The following is a 19,582-nucleotide window of genomic DNA, read 5'->3' as shown; positions in this document are numbered from 1 at the left end:
TTTGAATTCAGTTCAGAATGAATCGACCGACTGTTCGCCGATCAAGGAAGGGACTAGATTTGAGATAAAGGGATTGTCGGATTATATGCATCACTTTTTTAAATTCTTTTACTTTTTGAGAGACTAAACATTTAAGACGAAAGATATCGGTAATGTCACTAGAAATTTTTTATCCCTAAAAATAAATCCGATTTATTTAAAGAAAGAACACTGTCTTATAAACTGCAGATCGACGAGGAGTAGCCAGAAACTAAATCTGAAAAAAAAAAAGTAAACAAAGTAAATATAAGAACAAGCAGTTTTTAAACTCAAAACAAAACTCTCTCACGATTAAAGCTCGCAAATCTAAAGGAAGAAAATAAAAGAAAAAATAAAAATATTTACATCTCACTCAGTGAGAGAAGAGAACAGACTCATCACCGGGCGAGGAGATGAAGCCTCTCCTGTCCGAAGGAGCAGGAAAAGCCACACTGATCGTCAGAGAAAAGGGCTTAGCCTAGAAACCAGAAACATCCAACAAGAGAAAAAACTCTCCTTTTGGAAGAGAGAGGTACAAGCTGCTATACAGATAAAATTGGCGAAATGCATAATTTATCAATTTATTTTCATATGAAAAATCATTTTATTCTTTTAATTTTAATTTAATTTAATTTATTTATTTAACTTTAAATGGTAAAATAATTTAATTTTTATAATTGGCATGTGATATTTATGAACTATTATATCATAGAAATTAAATTATTCAATAATTAAAAGTTAAAAGAGGTAATTCATATATTATTTCAGTTTGTAAGGATTAAATTATTTAAAATTTAAAAATTAAATGTGTAAAATGAAAAAAAATAAAATTTACGGGTAAAATATTTTTTTATGATAAGTTGAGTGTACATTTGGCCAATAAAATTACTGGGTCATGGTTGAAGTTGCTTAAAGTTTAAATATGGCATTTAAGGAAGTTCAGAGAACCTAAGATGAGTGTCCAGTTCTGTTAAGGAGCAATTTTTGAAAAAGTCATGGTGTTTCTTTCCTTTTTATCATTGAATGACGCAGTCTTGTCTTACGAGCACTTTTTGTGGATCAGAATTCGTAAACCCAATTTCGATTCTCTTTCCCAATTTTTGAGTTACTTGTATTTCTCTTATTAAATCCAAAATAAGATTGAGAAAAATTACAAGGTATTTGTGATTTTCATTAAATTCAATTTTTTTTTCTGAGTTTAAAATAATGTTTTAATAAAAAAATTATTTTTTAATTCCATAAAATAACATAATTAATGAATTTATCCTTTTATTTTCAAAACTCTAACACTTTCATTCTCGATATTTAACTTCGTCAAAATTTAAGATATCTCTGTCAAAATTCAAGATCCCTTCGTAAAAAATTTTGTTAAGTCAATGATTTCTACTTGATCAAAGGAAAGAGAATAAATATAATTCTAAAATGTACCTTTATCAATAATAAAATAAAAAATTACTATTTAGTTTTTATAATATGAAAAAACGTGCTATTTAGCCTTTCAATTTTAAAAAATATATTAAAATGTCTCTGAAATTTTAAAAAATCTATTAGTTAGTTTTTCTATTAATTTTATCACTAAATATTTTATTATTTAGTCCCTATAGTTTAGAAAAAATTATTAGTTGATCTCTCAAATTATTAAAAAATTTACTAATTAGTCCCTCTATATCAGAGATATTTTAGATTTTTTTTTATAATATTTAATAACTAAAATTAACGGAAAGACTAACTCATAAATTTTTTAAAATGTCAAAAACGTTTTAATGAATTTTTAAATGGCAAGAGTGATCAACCGCAAACGTCATTACAAAATCAATTTTAGTTTTAATTTTTTATTTTTAATAATTTAAATTTTATATATTTTAATTTTTATTATCTTTGCTAAATTTGAATATTAAATTTATTGAAATTTTTATTTATTTATGGAGATTGAGTTTGAAATTTTTTTTTCTTAAATTTTGTTGAAATTAAATTTCAGGAACTAAAATATTGAATTCAAAATATAGAGAGATAAATCTGTTAATTATGTAATATCTTAAGGATGAAAATATATTTTTTTCTTCAATTATTTGAGAGAATCTATAAATTTGTAGATATTTCAAAGACTAAAGTATTCGACTCTAGAAAGGATAGTTCAATCATTTTTCCAATCACTAACGGTATTTTTGATGGAGACACCTCTAATTTTAATAGAATTAAATTTCAGGGATGAAAGTATTGGATTCTAAAAATAAAGAGACAAATTTATTAAATATACTATATTTCAGAGACTAAAAAATAATTTTTTCTTTAATAAATTATAACAACTCTGTTGGCTTAGTGTAGGCATGATGTATCCGTTCCATATAGAATAAAAGGGGTATATCCTAAAATTGATAAAATAAAATAAAAAAATTAAAGCTCAGTAATTAATATGATTTTCCAGTATTATATATATAATTAAAAATATTCCTAAATCAACTTTCTTATATGAGATTATTTTGCTTTTTAGCTTAAATTAACATCATAAATTTTGAATAACAATAAAAATATATAACTATCTTAAAAAAATAAAAATATATAATACTGAAGGATGAAGTGATGTATAAATATATAAGGTGAGGATTTTAAGTTTTTAAATTTAAGAAGTCATCAACAAACTAATAGTTCTGTTAATAAAATAATTTAATTTAAAATAGTAAAGATGTTTCAAGAATATTCAGGGATTTTTTTGTAATTGCAATGTAAATGAGGGAGGAAAAGAAAATGGAAATAAGTAAAACATCCCGTTGTAATCCGCCGTCCTGCTTCTCAAACACCCAAGTACAGAACCGCAGAACGCCTCAGCCTTGAGCCTGCTTGAGTCCCCGATTATCCCAGGTCAATTCGCTTCCTTTTTTTTTTTTTTGTTTGGAAATCGTTATCCATTCCTCGGTTAGCATGTTGTACGGGGCTCTTCGTCGTAATCATTTGTATATTGCTTTTCTTTCCCCTTTCTAAAGAATGGTGTACGAGGCTTGGAGCTAAGTTTTGTCTTAGCTTAATGATCTTGAAATTTCTTTAATTGATTTGCTGGGCACCGTCAGTTTTTTCTTGGGCTTTATTTCAAGTCTCTACTAGTTGTTTACCGAATTTATTTTGTCTCATTAGATCCTTGTTTTGCTCTCTGTTAATTTTCAATTTAGGTAGCTTTTCCTTTTCTGTATATAAATACCTTGTGGAATTTGAAGATAATCCGGAAACTAGTGTTATTACTGGTAGAGTATAAATTTGTGTGGATTTCATGGTAGATGACAGTCTCTTTTAACTAATTCATTTACAAGACTGGCAATAGGATGTTACATTTAGTTTGAAGCTTTTGGAAGTAAAGATGTAAGCATTTTGGGGAAAAACTGTTCACTTATCTGATATTTCATATGTCAGTTCTATGCCAAATCTCTGCCTTACTGCAAAGGTATAAAGTGTTTTTCTCTTCCCCTATCATTATTATTATTATTATTTTTTGCCATAACTATATTTCATGATCTTCTGACCCACCCTTTTCCTCTGGGAATGTATCTTAACAACCTTATTCCTTCTCTCTGTCTCTTGAGCATTTGAGTTGTTGCATTCTTCATTTTGAAAGCCGTGATCACAATTGTATAGTTCTTTCAAGTTTATGGTGAGTGAAGGTAGTCCAGGATAAATTGGAGCTTGGGCCTCTGATGAAGATATTAAAATCCAGTTATATGGAACAAAGAAATAAGGTTGTACATATCATGACTTATTAAAAGCTGATGTTTTAACTGTTGAAATTTCACAGATTTCCAAAGGCCACAATGGAGGCTCAAGCTCATGATGCAATTACTCGTGGGCCTTATGTTAAAGCCACACTTAAACTTGGGTCGGAAACATACACTGTTGATGCAAGCAAGGGTAGTACCATCTCTGAGGAATTGGTTTCTATGAAAGAAAAAAGCATGAGCATATTGAAGGAATTCATTACCAAACATAATGTTCCTAATGATGTCCCTGATGACCTGGTTGAAAGCTCTTCTGAAGATGAAGAAGAAATCCCTGAGAAGCCTCATGTCAAGTCAAAGAAAACAAAACTTACTTGAGTTTCCTTGTTATCGGCTCAAATTTGGTAATATCCATGGAAAGCTTCTTTATTTTCTAACTGCCTCGAGAAAGATAACAGAGGTACTAAGAGTTGGGTTGTTTCTCCTTTAGTTTTTATATCAATGTGTTTACCAGGCTATGCCTTCATTTTGTTGTGAGTTTGCGGTGTAAAGTTTGGATATTTACTCTCTGGATTCCTAGAATAGACAGTGGCTAGATTTTCTTGTGTTAAGATTGTGTGATTACTGATTTGTCTTTTTAACTTAAATGGGTAAAGTGAAGTTGAATATCGAACAAAAAGAAAATTTCTTAAATATAAATAGTATTGGAGATTACCCCAGTTGTTTATATCATGCCATGGGCTGTTTTTTCTCTTGAAATTAATAAAATATAAGCAGTGAAAGAACAAATTATTGAGCTCATAATAAATAAATTAATCCTTTAAACCTTGGAATGTACGAATTTTGCTTTTAAAAAAATTAGTAACAGGGTAACTTGTATGAACATAAATTTTACAAAGGCTTCTCTTACGAACCTAAAAGAGAAGCATAAAGGAGAAATGCAGCAACAGGTACATCTTCATTTGTTATGAATGTGTCTAATAGCTTCATCCCATATAATTGCTCTTGATATAAGCCTCCTCTGCGACATGGCAAGTCAGATCAGAACTGGGGTCAATGAAGTGGAATAAGTTACATTTCTTTAGGTTGACACTTGGCGCATGCCGTAATCAAGGCGTTTTTAGTGATTGTTTAATAACTATTTTTTCATCATTGCAAAGTTGTGGGACACTGAACAGTGAAGCGAACTCCGTCCTCTGTTTGAAAACTGAGGTAGCAACAACACATTGCTGATATTTTATTTTGGCGATCATGTAATGATGAGGGATAAATTTTGTAGATACCCCATTTAGGATTTGACGTAGCGAATTGCTTTTAAGCTGGTTTAACCAATACCAACTTCTTTGTATAGTAATATCTGTAAGGAAATAGTGGAGGTGTAGTTTTGTCTGAATCAGAAAGTGATGAATGATGATTCTTTCACCACATTACATTACACATATTGTTGAAATGTCAAAGTGGTGGGTTCAGCCAACAAAGTGAAAAGGCTGTTGGTGCCCAAATATTCTGTAAAAATGTCCTAATCATGCAATTTAGACTTGTATTGAAAGTGATTGCAAATTAGTTAGTATGGGTGGTTCATCTCACTAACCATTTTTGATGTCATTTTAGTTATTTGGTGATTGGATGTTTCTTTTTCTTTTCATTTGTGCCCATTAAAAAGGGAAGAATAAAATTTACAGGATGAGAGCACTAATAGAATAGAATGCTCTCATACAATTGGAAATAACGTAAAGTAAGCTCAGGATTAGGAGAGTTTGCATTTATACTAGATGTTGCTCTTCATTTTCATCTCCTTGGATATTTGTTGATGTGTCATTTTCATCTAATCCCTGACAATTAATATAAAACCAAATAAAATAATTAGCCCAAGGAATATTTTCTTTTTCTGTATCTCAAGTTCACAAGGACTTCAGTTACTGAATATTTTCATTTATAAGACAAATCTAAGCTGAATACCTGATATCGTGTCCGAATGCATTTCTGAAAGGCGGCAATTGTTCGAAAGACTATGTACATGGGAAGAAGAATTCCGCTAGTCCTTAAGACAAGTATCTGAAGAAAGTGACAGAAAATCTTAATTTTCACGTACAAGAATTGCAAATACACGGCAAGGTTACGAAACTATAATGACTTACCGTTACAAGCGTAAAGGGGTAATCTTGTGTTCCTCCTGTGAGTGTAGCGCAGAAATGCTTTAAAAGCAACAGTGCCGTAAACTGCTTATGGGGGGGAGAGAAAGAAAGGAAGAAATTTATTTATTTATTTAAGGACAAACTTAAATTATTTACTTCCCAAATTACAATTTTCAAACAATTTGACTATCGGTTGCCATTTATAAACTGGACCCCTGTTAAACAGACGGGTATAATTGACGGATAGGGTAGTTAATAATAGTTATATTCTACATTATTTAGAATACAATAATGTTATTTAACACTTAAACTAATGAAACTATAATAATCAAACATAAATTAGCTATTTATCAAAGAATATCTAAAATAAAAGATTCAGATGATTTTTTATTTTACTCAAAACATTATATAAATAGTAATTATAGTATATAATCTTGATTCCATATAAATAAATAGAATGAAAAATCAATAACATAACTATTTTTACGCCATATCTCTCCTAGTGATACAGAATAATTACTGGGTCAAAAAAAGTAGTAGCTCCCTATCCCTATCTTTGACCAAAACAGAGATTAATGACATTGTCTGTTGATGCATATGATAAGCTACGAAGTTTGATAATAATAAAAATAATAAAAAAATAAAGCTACTAATATTTCAAATACTCTTGATACAGCGGTTCTTTTATAAAAAAATAAAAAAAAAAATGATGAAAAAAAATCTACAAACTGAACTTACTATTATGGCCAGTGACCGGCAGTAAGAGGCGCTTCTATCCGCGGCAGACGTCCACTCAATGTCAGAGTAGGCCGCTTCATCAACTGTTACCATCCCTTGGATTTCAGGCTCATATCCTCTTCTTGGTATTTCCAAGCTTTCTCTATTTTTTTTTTTTTTTATAAAAAAAACACCCACTTGAGCAGACAGAATGTATAATCCTAGGAACTATATAACATCAGCAAACTGCCGCTACTCCATATGTTTAATTAGCCAAAGATGGAGAAACAGTTGTTTTATAATGTTAGCTTTTATGAGTTATCACTTGTACATCTACATTGCTAAAATTTACGAATGTACCTAATTGTCATAGCATCCATTTCCATTTGCTGACACTTCTTTGAAGTTGCGGTGTATCCTGATTCATATTTCTGCATAAATTTCAAGCACCAGGATTATCATCTCCCCTCTTTCAAACCCTCGTCAGAAATTTTCATTAATAAATTAAATTGACTATTTTTCCCTCCTCAACTACAGAAACATAGAAATATATTATACGAAAAAGACGAAGAAAGGGATGAAACTTTAACTTAAAAGAAAATATGACAACAGAAACAACAAAGGAGACGCAGAATTCAAACCCAAAGGCAGAGCCAGAGTCGATGTTTGGGAGTTTGAATGAAACACAAAAATAAACCCAACTCCAACCAGAACAAGATAACGGCATCCAGACTACAGAAGACATAGCTAAATGGATGAATAATATGAGAAGTATCTGAAACGATATAGAACAGGAAAACCAAGATGTAGATTTATAGACCACGCACAACCATACCCTGCAAATTCATACCTGTAGACATATTTCACAAGTTGTATTCCCCTTCTCGTTACACCATCTCTGTATGCAGTCTCTGTGAGCAAACTGAATGAAGAAACCCAGTTTGGAAAAGAAAGAAAACTATTATTAACAGAGATGAAAGTTGAAACCGAGAGACATCATCCACAAGAACAGAACAGAACAGAACTGAACATCCATAATTCTACCTTAACAGTTCCTGAACAAGCACAAGGAGCTTCTAAGCTCTTGCAACTTTCAAATTCTGCTTCGTGACATATTCTACAGTGAGAAACTGCACAACTCGACTGCAAATCATCCACGAACAATACAACGTCTCCCATTTTCTCTAATGCTTCTTTTTTCCTTTCTGCTTTTCAAAATTCCCTGCATCGTCTCTCTTTCTCTCTCTTCTAGACTTTAAAAGAAAATGAATTGGACACGAGTTTCCTAAACTGCCCCTGTAATTTAAAAAAAAATGCCAATATATGAACTGGAAGTCCACTTCATCAGCTTAATCCGATTTTATCAGTTACCTAAACTAGCCTGGATTTTTTTTTTTTTTTTCAAATTAACTAGCCTGGATTTTGATTATTATTGGTCTGTTGATATTTATGATATGTTTGGACTAGTCTTTTGCTTATTAGTATTAAATTATTTTTCTAAACGATTTTTATTTGCATTTATTTTATGCATTTTAAAAATAAATGATTTTAAAATTTTATTATTAATTGTGATTTTTTTTTTTGGATGGACATGGACTCCAATCAAGGACACGGTTTCATTGGAAGCTGGAATTGTTTTAAGAAATTGAAGTGGAATCTGGAATTGGAAGTATTTGACCTGAAAATTTGTAGGGGAGACTTGTGATTGATGGTGAAGCAAGCTGTGATTACTTGGAGAATGATTTGAACCATATGACTTTGTTCCATTTGTAGGATTCTTTGCTTCTCTATATCATTCTTTCCATCTCTATTTTAAATCCCACAAATTATTGATTTCACTCTTAAATTATTAATTAATTTAAATCCAATCTAAATAAATATTCTTTCAATTAATACAATAATAGACGAAGAGCATAAAAGGGCATTATTGTATTTCTGTTTTGTCAGTGTTTTGAGGTTTGAATCAAAAGCGTCCGATCTGCCATTAACGGCTCTAAACCATCTATCTCCGTCTACCTGAAATTTAAAATGTGGGCCCCTACACCACCTTTGCAAAAAAAAAAAAATCCCGAACTAAACGCGTCCACCGAAAATAAAAACATCTGCACCGGTGATTCACTGGGGCCACTTTTCCACGCTCCACGAACCATGATGCGCGCTTTCGGTTTTAAAGATTCTACAATTTACTCGGTAATTAATAAATGAAACATGTTTTAACATAATTTATTTATATAAAATATAAATAAAAAATTATTAAATAAGTGATAAGAAAGAAAATTTGTTAAGAAAAGGAATGGGATGCTGACGTATGTGCTTATCCCGAGTTCGACCTTATCTATTAAAAAAAAAAAAAAAATTCTCTCTCTCTCTAAAATTGAAGTAGGCTATTTTCCAAAAGAATAAAAGAGGGAGGAGGATGTTTGGTGAAATTGGTAAGCCAAACAATTGGGGATAAGAGAAGGCTTAGCAAAAGCAAGTGGTGAGCAAATTGTGGCTTGGTGTTGGTGGTAGGGACAATAACGATGCTTTTGGATGGTCTCCACGTCTCTTCCTATGCTTCAAATTACTCACTAAACACTCTTAACTGCAATATTTATGTCCATTTTTTTTCCTCAAAATTGCTCAAGCTGCGCCTGCGGTGTCACTTTCAAGTTAAGTGCTCACCACTTCTAAATTACAATATTTCATTTTCAGAATTTACCTGCAAACACCTTGTTTAGTTCTATTATTAGCATCCATGCCCATGTGATTGCTTGATGTTAATTATAGCTATAAATAATTATTCTATGAATCTAGTACATATAGTATCTAATATAAAAATGAGTGGTTTTACTGTGGATTTTATCATATCATTGATCTCTTGGTCCACAATGAACTACTCTAGGTAAAAATTTTCTTATAATTAGATAATCAATTGGAGTAAAGCAGATGATTTGGGTGAAAATTAGCCAAACTCGGTTACCACAAGAAACAAATAGGAGAAAGAGAATGGCAGTTGAAGGAATCTTTGCTTCAAATTCAAACGTTATAAGAGACAGTTTGTTGGGTTTTAGATTGTTTTGAGTCTGGCCCATGCCATTGTCTACCTCCTAAATTCAAAATCAGGCACTCCTAAATTCAGAGTAGGAATCAAGCGGGCCCAGGAGTTAAGTCGTCCATAGCAGATAAAAAGGAAATACAGAAAAGCATATAAATTATGAGCTCTTAAATGTCAACTAGAACAAAGAAATAAGCGACTATATTTATTTTTGAAAAAATAATTTATATTTAAAAAATATTTTTTTATAGAAAATAGTTTTTAATAAAATAATTTATTTTTTATTATTTAATTTTAATTTAAAATATAAAATATAATAATAAATTTATATATATATATAGCGGTATTAATAAAATTTTTAAAATATAAAAAATAATTTTTTTTAAAAGAAATTATTTTTATTTTAATAATTTATTTTTTTAATAAAAAATATTTTTTATTAATTAAAATTTTTGATTGATTTAAATATAAAAAATATTTTACTGAAAAATATTTTTTATAAAATAAATTAAATCTAAATACGAATAAATATAGAGTATTAAAAAATTAGACTTATTACTATCCAATTTCACTATTAAGAAATTGAAATTTTTAATTTTTGAATTAAATTAAAACATAACAAATTTAGTGTGTGATTTGATATTCTAAATTTATTCATACCATTAATTGAAAAAAAAGTCATCATATCCGTAGAAATTTTAAGTATTTTGATTAAATATAAAGCTACTTTATTGTATCTTAATAATGAAGGCTGAGGTCATCCAAATGACAGCTAAGAAGCTTCTGTTTATTAAATATCTTGAAAACCTGTGATCAACTGGATAAGCTAATGATTATAACCCCTTTGGTGTCTGAGCTTCCACCTGGCTGCTCAGATATTTAGCTCAATAATCTTAGTACAAATTACTATAATTTTATTTTTATTTTTATTTTTTCTCGCTTGGATTTGGACAGCCGAATTGTCACTTGCTCCTTTTCAATCTCAGCTGGTCCTACCCATGATCCATGCCATGTTATACAAGTTATGTAAAATCCTATCATTATTGATCAGCTAATAGTAACAGCCAAATTCTACTAGTTTTCCCAAGTAATATTGGAATGGCATATGGGTATAATATTTACCTTGATGCAGAATCTACCCAGCCGCCGTTTTCATCATTTCGCAAACCTCAAGTAGTCAAGAATCAACCCAAATGCACAACCCAAACCGGAAAACTAAGAAAACCTCGGCCAGAACCACCTATAAATGCAGTGTATCATTGTTTGTAAATTATCTACATTTTAAGGCCCAGAAATTTCTTGCTTCTGTATATTAGCTAGCAGCAGCAGCCTTTGGACAAGAAGAAGGCAAAAAAATTATTGGGGTTTCAAAAATGGAAGGAGGGAACACCAGTAGAGGCCGAAAGATAGTGGTGGCTGTGGATGAGAGCAGGGAGAGCATGCACGCTCTCTCTTGGTGTCTCGCTAACCTTGTCTCTCCCACTTCTAATGGCACTCTAGTCCTCCTCTACGTTAAGCCCCCAACTCCTATCCACTCTGCCTTTGACGCTGCAGGTTTTTCCATTTCTAGCTCTGTTAGACTGCTCCGTGTACTTGGTTAATTAGCTAGAATCGCAAAAACAAATGTGTGAAAAGTTTATATTTCATTGCAGGGTACATGTTTTCTGGTGATGTTGTTTCTGCCGTGGAAAGTTATAGCAAGAATTTGGTGAACTCCGTGATGGAACGAGCAGAAGCTGTCTACAGTAAATTCAACGTAAAATATCATTTTGCTTCTTTTCTGAATATTTCTTCCATTCCATTTACTTTTGGTCATGGATTTGAGGGTCTGTGCAGGTAAAAGTAGAGAGAGTAGTAGGGAGCGGAGAGGCAAAGGATGTGATCTGTAATACAGTAGAGAAACTTCGAGCTGACATGCTTGTTATGGGAAGCCATGGTTATGGTTTCTTGAAGAGGTAATGGCAAAATTTTCCACTCAGTAATTGAATCAGTTCATTTTTATAAATTCTTTTCTTAAGGATCTCATCCAATTTCGCATTGATTATTGCTGCAGAGCTATCCTTGGAAGTGTAAGCGACCATTGTGCCAAGCATGCAAAATGTCCAGTGGTGATCGTGAAGCATCCAGACGAAAATTGACTTGATTCCTGCCACAAAACTTTCTTGTACCATCATATGTATTGTGTATATGTATTCTCTCTTTATAACACTACTCGGATCATGAAGTGAAAAGTTGGTGCAGCTGTTATGGCTGGGGGCCTGGATGCTGGCTATTGTATAATAAATCCATTTTATTAGTAGCAGGAACGATCAAGAGAGAAACTATTTAGTGCAAATTCTCATTAAAAAATTAGTGCATTGATTTATAATACTCATACCAAATTCAAGTGATTGGAGTACATGATGTTAGCCTTATCATCTACTCTGCCCGTGTGTGTTTTCCAAGAGAAATCTTATGTAGCCATCTCAGTCACCCATCAACATACAATCAAAGGTGTCGGTCCCACCAGTTAACTTTTAACAGAAATGACACATAAAAGCAAATTATCAGTTTCCCTAATCCACTTGGGCTTAACACATTTACTAGCAGGAGATCACTTCATATTATACAAATACAACGGCAAATAGCCAATGGAAACAGAGGATGCATTGTTGAAGTTTTGCAAACAGCTTTTTAACCACAGTGGCTCAGGGTTTCTCATAGCGAAATAACAAAAGAGGAATGGTGGCACCCAAAAGTTCTGCGTTTCAATCACAGTAGGTTCCCTAAAGCCTTCACAACAAATTAAGAAGACCACCTGACAACTTTTGGCAAGCTAAAGTCACAAATGAAACCCTAATATATTCCAGAGAGTAATAGAAGAATTCTACCCAGATTAGAAGCTTAACAATACACCACTTAACTACCGGCAGGACAGCCTCACAAGTTCAGACACAACTGAAGATATTAAGTTCTATATGACAGTACACTGCTGCATTTCACTGACTGAACAGTGTCTTGATCTAAAACTCTTTTCATCAATCAAGATCAAGGAATATGCTTTCTGATCCACTTTCTTTCCTAGTTGAACGAGAAACATGAAAAAGCTTAGTGCATCAAATCATCTCCTAATCTAGACATCAAAGAGGAACATCAACCAAGTAAGCATTCAATCATGAGTATCAGTATAGTAGAAGTGCCAAAATCAAGTCAGTGACTAAACCTTCCAGCAAAAAACCATTGTTACTTTAAGAATCACTAAATTAATGGCAATCAATTTCCAAGACATTTCAATCAGAGTAAAAACCGAACAGATTAGAAAAATAAAAAAAATTACTAGAAACAATCAAAATACAGTCACAACATTTACTCTTCCTCGGTTGCAGATTCGCAACTCTTTTTGCTGTGCTTCCTCGCATATCTCTGATTCCTCAGAAACTTGGGATCCACCTATACGTAAATAAAAAAAAAAAGATCAAATAAAGAAGTAAAGGATCAGCAGCAGTTCATATCAGAAGGATGAAGGGTAAAAATGCACACATAGAAAATGATGAAAATGGGAAAAAATACAAAGCCCTTCAGTGGAGGTGTGCCTCTGTCTTCTGGGTTTATTGATCCCGTTCTTGCGAGCCTTTAACACTGGTTATGAGCTGTGTGGTTCTTTGACTTGGCCATTTCAATCTAACTGTATAATCAAGATATAATAATCATAAAATTTTTGAAATCAATTGCGTGAATTCGAGTATTTTTGGAAATTTATTGAATTAAAAAAAAAGTTAATGAAATGCAGCTTATGTAAGGACCTGAAATGTAAATTACCATTTGTACTTAAAACCGTAATTACAAATTTACGATACTAAAAAGAAAAGCAAAAGAAAAGGCAAAGCAGCGGCGAGTTATTGTCCGTAATTGAGAAATGACGTCATATTTTAGACTTTAGCGGGCCCCACTGGCAAAGCAGGTCCAGCTCATCAAAATGTCCATTTTCTGCCAAAGAAAATTATTCTTCTATGGTGTTGTACTTGTATCTTATTCTCAACGAGACGCCCTGAAATCGAAGTATCTGGTTCCTTCCCAGGCTCGGAAGGGTCCCTTACAGAATCCACCTCTCGCTTAGGGATCTGATATTCTTACCATCATCAGCCATGTTTCTCCTTGATTGGTTCTATGGCATCCTGGCCTCTCTCGGTCTCTGGCAGAAAGAGGCTAAGATCTTGTTTCTAGGGCTCGATAATGCTGGCAAAACAACCTTGCTTCACATGTTGAAAGATGAGGTTCGTTTTTCTTTGTTCCTGCGGTCATTTTTCATTGAATAATTTGGTTGATTACTGTCTTCGATTTTATATTTAAAAAACATTAGGAAACGGAACGCAAGTTTGACATCTGTGATTTGTTTGTTCAGTAAAATCTTTCTTGTAACTCCGAACGCGCGAAAATTTAGCCTAGGCATTTGATTTTCTCTATCTATTGGCATTAGGTAGACATAATTGATAAGACCCCGTTTGGGTTGAGGTTAAGAAGCCAAAAGAAAACAGAATTTTTGAAAATGCTACAGCAATTTGTGTTACATATGTTTAACTTTAATGTCTTATTATTATTATTGTTATTTTAATTTTGGAAAAACTTATGGAACAATTCAGTTGAAATTCTCTGTGTATTTGTGCATGCTGCCGATCTCTTATTAGCTACACTACATACTGGTTTTACTTAACTGAGTAGTACTTATTTCAGAGATTGGCTCAACATCAGCCTACTCAATATCCCACTTCCGAAGAGCTCAGTATTGGGAAAATTAAGTTTAAGGCTTTTGATTTGGGTGGTCATCAGATTGCTCGCAGAGTCTGGAAAGATTACTATGCCAAGGTGAGATATTCATAATAGGCTAGCTAGTTTTCAGCTATATATGTTATGAAGTGCGATAACGACATTTTCTTTAACGCTTTTCCATTGTTTGCTTAGTTGTAATCCTCTGGATGCGAACTGGCTTAACCAGTGAGGTACTTTGACATGGTTCAAGGAGACCATGGATCAAATTCTACTTATGCCTGAGATTTTAATCTTCTGCATGTGTTCTTTTGCTCCATATTTCAATATTTTTGTTTGTTAGCACAACGAATTAGATAAACTGTTAGTATCTTTAGTGCTATATTTACGTTGCTCTCTTCTAACTATATATTTCAATCCTTTTTTATTTTTGATTCTTCCCTTTTAATACATGCTGATTTCCTATTTTTAAGTATTTGGTACTCAGTCATGTGTGTTATGTGTATATTCCTCTTTATCTAACCTTGTTTAGTTCTATATTTGGCCTTATCTCTTGTATTCTGCTTGAGATTATTGCATCTTCATGAATACTCTTATCATAACCACATCATTGCTGTACTGGGCATCTTATGCTTTCCAATCTGTTTTGGTAGTCACAATCCATTTATGTATGTACGTAGTTTCTTGAGCATTGTGGACTAACATTTTTAGTCTTGGTAACTATTTGCATGGTATTGCTAAGGACCTCTAAGGTAGTGCTTCTTCTGAAGCGCATCAGTTAATCACAAGTTGAAGTGACTTAGGATTGGGATTAGTTTGATGTGCCACCATCCGCAGCCTATTGTTGATTTCATCGTCGTGCCTCTGTCCCATGTATGGCCAATCAATATATGAATGGCCAAAATGGGTAATTTCATCGGATTGAATTTCTTGAACATTCTTTATCAGTTTTTGCAAGTGTTTTGCATGCTCATGATATTGACTTCCTCTTCTATTTTCTTTCATGATGAACTTGCATGGTTCGGCTATTCCAATTTTACATTGGAAGACTGGAGCATCAATATGTGAATGCTTGTAAAGAGCAATTCTCTGCCAATTTGAACCACCACTTAAAGCAGAATGCTTTTGGCTTTTTTAGAAAAAAAAAAAAAGAAGTTATTCCTTTCTACACTTGGCAATTCCCATTTATTGATGTGTGGTTCTCCTATTTCTCTTCTGAGGTTGGGAAATTAACAACTATGTCACTGAGTTGTCGTTGTTGTTATAGTGCTGTGGAAATTAATGGTTGAACCTCATCATTATGATTGTGGCATCCAGATTTTTTCTTGCCAAATGGTCTTACATTGGACTTTTTGCGACATATTCTTTTATGAAAATGATTAATAGAAGTTGGTCAATGAATTTCAATCTCTGTATTTCTGGTGTTTATATCTTGCAAAATTTTTAATATTCCATGTATCCATTAGTTATACTTTGAACCTTGATATTGCTGGTACTTACTTTAGTTGCACCTTTTTGTGTTTAGAATTGCATTTCACGAGTTAAATAGCTCTAATGTTTCAATGTAATGTGGTTTTATGTGATAAAGGTGGATGCTGTGGTGTACTTGGTTGATGCCTATGACAAAGAGAGGTTTGCAGAATCGAAAAAGGAACTGGATGGTCTTCTCTCTGATGAGGCTTTGACTGATGTTCCATTTCTCATTTTGGGAAACAAGATTGACATACCTTATGCTGCTTCAGAGGATGAGTTGCGATACCACCTTGGCCTGACTAACTTCACCACAGGAAAAGGAAAGGTAAACCTAGCTGACTCAAATGTGCGTCCTTTGGAGGTTTTCATGTGCAGCATTGTGCGCAAAATGGGATATGGTGATGGATTCAAGTGGCTCTCACAATACATCAAGTAAGGTACTGCTTCGGAAGATGTTTGGCCTAACAATCAAAGCCCCCACCCCAGCACGCCCTGTCCTACCAAAAGAAGGTTGTATTCATCCCCCTGTTTAAATTGGATATATTGTGATCTTGATCTGTGTGGAAGGAGGTATTAATATACTGCTTTGTAAAAATTAGTTGTGGCAGCAAGTTATTTGCTCTTCTAGTTTGTCAATTGACTATGCCATCTCTTGCTGTAGTCTTATTACGGTAGAGCCAGAAAATTGAAATTTCAGTTATAGTTATGTTTTTATCTGCAACGACGTATTTTGGAATGTATTTATTTCTTATGTTTCTGCAATGACACACTGTTGAATGTATTTAATTTAGCTACTTTGTGCTGATTGAAGTTCGTTTACTGTTACAGACAAATTATCTTCACAGGAAATGAGTTCTAATGGTAGAAGAATTTTGGTTACTGGCTGTGGCCGTCACAACAAATTAACAACCCATCTTACGCTTTGCTGCTCAGTGCCACTTAATATTTGCAATATTCAATCCTAAACACCCACTTTATCTATAAATGAAACCGTTGCGCACTCACGTTTTCATTTAGAACTTTAATTAGCTAATTTCTTATCTGTTCCATCTCACTTAATTGGCGGAATAAATAATATATTTCACAAGCACTAATTTTGGTGTTGGATGAATACTGCTCCAAATCATACGTAGCAGCTGCAATTAAAAAAAAAAAGAGAGAGAGAAAGAGATGAATATGAGAACAAGATGCTAATATTATAAAAGAAGAGAAAGTCCTATCAAGTCCATCAACGTGGAATGAGTAATTAACCATTTCATTCTTCATCAACTCAAGAGAACAGTCCATGATTTTGGATTAATTTCGGTGAAAGGAACGCTTATCTCATTTTCTTAAACATGCGCTAATTTCAGGTTCAGTCCATCATGAGAGTAATTATAACATCTTCTCTGGTGATGTCTGAAATTTCAGAATGGATTAAGATCCAGAATGGTTTTAGCCTAAACTTGATTTTTATTTCTCCTTTATATTCTTATATTCTTTCTTTTTGTCCTTTTATGACGTATAACTACCATTATATATATATATTCTTTTATTATATTTACACTGATAGTATGTATGTACGTGTTCATCTGGCGTCATTTGGAGTTAAAATTCCACGGATAGACTAATCTGTAGTCATTTGGAGTTAAAATTCCACGGATAGACTAATCTGTCTAGACAGATTTTGAACTAATACGAGACTTAGAGCTGCATATTGAATCCTTATTGAGTTCAGACTTAGTTGTTCTCGTTTAGGCTGTTCATACTCAAGTTTTTAATAAATTAAAGATGTATTTATGTGCTAATTTCTTACCACTTATTCTATTTGGTGTGTAAAATCTATCTGCAATTTCACTATATACCTTTGAATTCACCTGTAAAGAAAAAAAACAAAAAACAAAAAACAAATGCACTGATGTAAATATAGAGGAAAATAGCCATCTTTATGTCAATGCAACTTGATTCAGCTTCTTTCCACTTCAGGTATATGCTTGCAAAACCCTTTGCAGAGGAGGCTGCTTGGAAATTTGCAAAAGAGAAATTCAATTGACATGATTACTTTGGGTCTCCCCTTACAGCTAACTCTCAATTCCACTTTGGTAATGCTTCTCAACTTATAGTAGTGTAAAATTGTGCCTCTAGTGGAAGATGCAGCAAATATAGTAAAACACTTACTTAACTGAAGAAAGTCTCACTCGAGCATCAATGACTGGAATGCTAGCCGATTAGATAATTACATTTCTCCATATAGATAGAAAACAAAATTGCTTGAAATTAGAAGATTTTGAAATTGAAAGCATTGACCCAAATTACACTCTAATTTATTGGTCACAATAACATAATGAATGTAGGATCATATAACGGGCTAGATATAGACATCCCCATATGTTTGCATAGTGTGGTTGCCCGTGGCCTAGTTTATAAACCCGTGAGACATATAGATGCATGGACGGTCCAATTTTAACTCTTTCATTACGTTATCTCTATAGTTTAAGGATATTAGTGATAGTGAATGCAGTTATAGTTGAACCGTTCCTTGACTTTTCTTTATCATGGTTAGGTGAACGCAAGTACAGGGGCAATGGGGCCCCACAAGTCTTGAATCTTCCACTACCACCGTTGGATTGGAATGGACCGAGTCCAAGATTTGTGTAATCAGACATGCAGCTCAGAGGACCAACGAACTAACCTTTTGTAGAGTTTTTGTTCTAACAAGTCCACTTTTATTTATATCCGTCACATGATGGAGCGGTTTAACAAACACTTGCTACAATTCTCTCAATAAAATGCCTTGATAATTAACGCAAGAATGCATGCGCTCTCTTCTCTGTTAGTGATGGGAAATTATCTCACAAACCCGTCGTCGAAGGCGACTGGAAGAGTAATTCTGTCGGATGGTAGAGTTCATGAATTTGAGAAACCACTGACTGTGGCTGAGCTGATGCTCGAGTACCCACAACAAGTTGTGGTGGAGTTCCGGCCTGATTTGTCTGAAAAGAGGCCAATTCCATTGCCAGCTGATAACAAACTAGACATGAAGAAGGTGTATGTAATGTTGCCCATGAAGAGGGGGAAGCCTGCGTCATTATCTTCAGAGCAAGCTAGGCATGTTGTTTCAGTTTTAGGATCGCGATCTCTTTTGTCTTCGTCGAGGTTTCTGCCTTTGTTTGCTAGAATTTGCCCTGCTGGAGGTATTGAAGAGGGACAGACGACGACCAAGTTTGTTTCAGAAAGGAAGGAAAATGATTCGGAGTTAATGTTGGCGGAGATGTTGGAGAATAGACCACCGGAGTATTTGAGCAGGCAACTTTCAGGGAAAGGGTGGAAACCTAGCTTGGATACCATTAAAGAAAAGAAGGTAGAGAAAAAGATACCTCACTGGTTGTTTAATTTCCAAGCTTAATTGAATAATTAGATAGGCTATATTGTGTGAATTGAGGGGTTTGTTATCCTGTCGATTTTCTGTCGCAATTCGCAATCCCATGTGAAATTATATCTGATCAGTCAGTTGGATAATTAAGAAATCTATCTAATAGTTTGATTTTCTTATTTATTTATTTATTTTTCTTTTTTATTTAACTACTAATATAATTATGAGTAATTATTTGCATGTAAATGGTATTATACAAATGATTTAAGATCATATGCTCAATAGTAGATTAAACCCATGAAATAATTGGTAATTATAATCAAAATAAAATCTTTAAAATGTCGATATTCATAAATTACTAAATATTTTCACCTGTGAATGTAAAAAAACTAAGTTTAAGAATAAT

The 19,582-nt window shown here is 33.0% G+C and overlaps 5 protein-coding genes and 1 long non-coding RNA gene across 7 annotated transcripts; 4 read left to right on the top strand and 2 right to left on the bottom strand.

The window, feature by feature from the left end:
• The first annotated feature begins 3,799 nt into the window (after positions 1 to 3,799).
• LOC110615302 lies at positions 3,800 to 4,330 on the top strand. The gene has a single exon (XM_021757110.1). The coding sequence runs from the start codon at positions 3,816 to 3,818 to the stop codon at positions 4,095 to 4,097; it is 282 nt and encodes a 93-aa protein (XP_021612802.1). The 5' UTR covers positions 3,800 to 3,815; the 3' UTR covers positions 4,098 to 4,330.
• A 994-nt stretch (positions 4,331 to 5,324) lies between these two features.
• Positions 5,325 to 7,831, bottom strand: LOC110615300 (E3 ubiquitin-protein ligase MARCHF8). 2 transcript variants are annotated; one of them, XM_043956505.1, is made up of 7 exons: positions 7,616 to 7,831; positions 7,422 to 7,529; positions 6,932 to 7,002; positions 6,593 to 6,734; positions 5,858 to 5,938; positions 5,679 to 5,774; positions 5,325 to 5,551 (listed from the first exon to the last, which is right to left on the bottom strand). In XM_043956505.1, the coding sequence occupies exons 1-7, from the start codon at positions 7,748 to 7,750 to the stop codon at positions 5,483 to 5,485; spliced, it is 702 nt and encodes a 233-aa protein (XP_043812440.1). In that variant the 5' UTR covers positions 7,751 to 7,831; the 3' UTR covers positions 5,325 to 5,482. The 2 variants fall into 2 exon arrangements, with proteins under 2 accessions (XP_043812440.1, XP_021612800.1); XM_021757108.2 differs by having other exon boundaries at positions 7,422 to 7,493; positions 7,616 to 7,821.
• A 2,896-nt stretch (positions 7,832 to 10,727) lies between these two features.
• Positions 10,728 to 12,006, top strand: LOC110615301 (universal stress protein PHOS34). The gene is made up of 4 exons (XM_021757109.2): positions 10,728 to 11,162; positions 11,261 to 11,364; positions 11,445 to 11,563; positions 11,662 to 12,006. Exons 1-4 carry the CDS (start codon positions 10,982 to 10,984, stop codon positions 11,744 to 11,746), a joined length of 489 nt encoding a protein of 162 aa, XP_021612801.1. The 5' UTR covers positions 10,728 to 10,981; the 3' UTR covers positions 11,747 to 12,006.
• A 153-nt stretch (positions 12,007 to 12,159) lies between these two features.
• LOC110615303 lies at positions 12,160 to 13,542 on the bottom strand. The gene is made up of 2 exons (XR_002487945.2): positions 13,128 to 13,542; positions 12,160 to 13,037 (listed from the first exon to the last, which is right to left on the bottom strand). It is a non-coding gene; the product is annotated as an uncharacterized LOC110615303 (long non-coding RNA).
• A 49-nt stretch (positions 13,543 to 13,591) lies between these two features.
• Positions 13,592 to 16,586, top strand: LOC110616219 (GTP-binding protein SAR1A). The gene is made up of 3 exons (XM_021758567.2): positions 13,592 to 13,861; positions 14,319 to 14,450; positions 15,940 to 16,586. Exons 1-3 carry the CDS (start codon positions 13,733 to 13,735, stop codon positions 16,258 to 16,260), a joined length of 582 nt encoding a protein of 193 aa, XP_021614259.1. The 5' UTR covers positions 13,592 to 13,732; the 3' UTR covers positions 16,261 to 16,586.
• A 141-nt stretch (positions 16,587 to 16,727) lies between these two features.
• Positions 16,728 to 19,357, top strand: LOC110614583. The gene is made up of 2 exons (XM_021756148.2): positions 16,728 to 17,905; positions 18,367 to 19,357. The coding sequence occupies exon 2, from the start codon at positions 18,616 to 18,618 to the stop codon at positions 19,207 to 19,209; it is 594 nt and encodes a 197-aa protein (XP_021611840.1). The 5' UTR covers positions 16,728 to 17,905; positions 18,367 to 18,615; the 3' UTR covers positions 19,210 to 19,357.
• Positions 19,358 to 19,582: the final 225 nt, after the last annotated feature.

This window comes from Manihot esculenta, chromosome 5 (assembly GCF_001659605.2).
Source record: "Manihot esculenta cultivar AM560-2 chromosome 5, M.esculenta_v8, whole genome shotgun sequence".
NCBI lineage: Eukaryota > Viridiplantae > Streptophyta > Magnoliopsida > Malpighiales > Euphorbiaceae > Manihot > Manihot esculenta.
This window is presented reverse-complemented; position numbering and strand designations above follow the sequence as displayed.

Excerpts from the sequence above, each read along its gene's own strand:
- LOC110615301 (XM_021757109.2), top strand. The coding sequence starts at position 10,982 with ATGGAAGGAGGGAACACCAGTAGAGGCCGAAAGATAGTGGTGGCTGTG. Across the intron at positions 11,163-11,260 it reads CTCTGCCTTTGACGCTGCAG|GGTACATGTTTTCTGGTGAT; the intron begins GTTTTTCCATTT and ends ATTTCATTGCAG. Across the intron at positions 11,365-11,444 it reads CTGTCTACAGTAAATTCAAC|GTAAAAGTAGAGAGAGTAGT; the intron begins GTAAAATATCAT and ends GGGTCTGTGCAG.
- LOC110616219 (XM_021758567.2), top strand. The coding sequence starts at position 13,733 with ATGTTTCTCCTTGATTGGTTCTATGGCATCCTGGCCTCTCTCGGTCTC. Across the intron at positions 13,862-14,318 it reads TTCACATGTTGAAAGATGAG|AGATTGGCTCAACATCAGCC; the intron begins GTTCGTTTTTCT and ends TACTTATTTCAG. Across the intron at positions 14,451-15,939 it reads GGAAAGATTACTATGCCAAG|GTGGATGCTGTGGTGTACTT; the intron begins GTGAGATATTCA and ends TATGTGATAAAG.
- LOC110614583 (XM_021756148.2), top strand. The coding sequence starts at position 18,616 with ATGCATGCGCTCTCTTCTCTGTTAGTGATGGGAAATTATCTCACAAAC.
- LOC110615302 (XM_021757110.1), top strand. The coding sequence starts at position 3,816 with ATGGAGGCTCAAGCTCATGATGCAATTACTCGTGGGCCTTATGTTAAA.
- LOC110615300 (XM_043956505.1), bottom strand. The coding sequence starts at position 7,750 with ATGGGAGACGTTGTATTGTTCGTGGATGATTTGCAGTCGAGTTGTGCA. Across the intron at positions 6,735-6,931 it reads ATGGATGCTATGACAATTAG|AGAAAGCTTGGAAATACCAA; the intron begins GTACATTCGTAA and ends AAAAAAAAATAG. Across the intron at positions 5,775-5,857 it reads ACCCCTTTACGCTTGTAACG|ATACTTGTCTTAAGGACTAG; the intron begins GTAAGTCATTAT and ends CACTTTCTTCAG.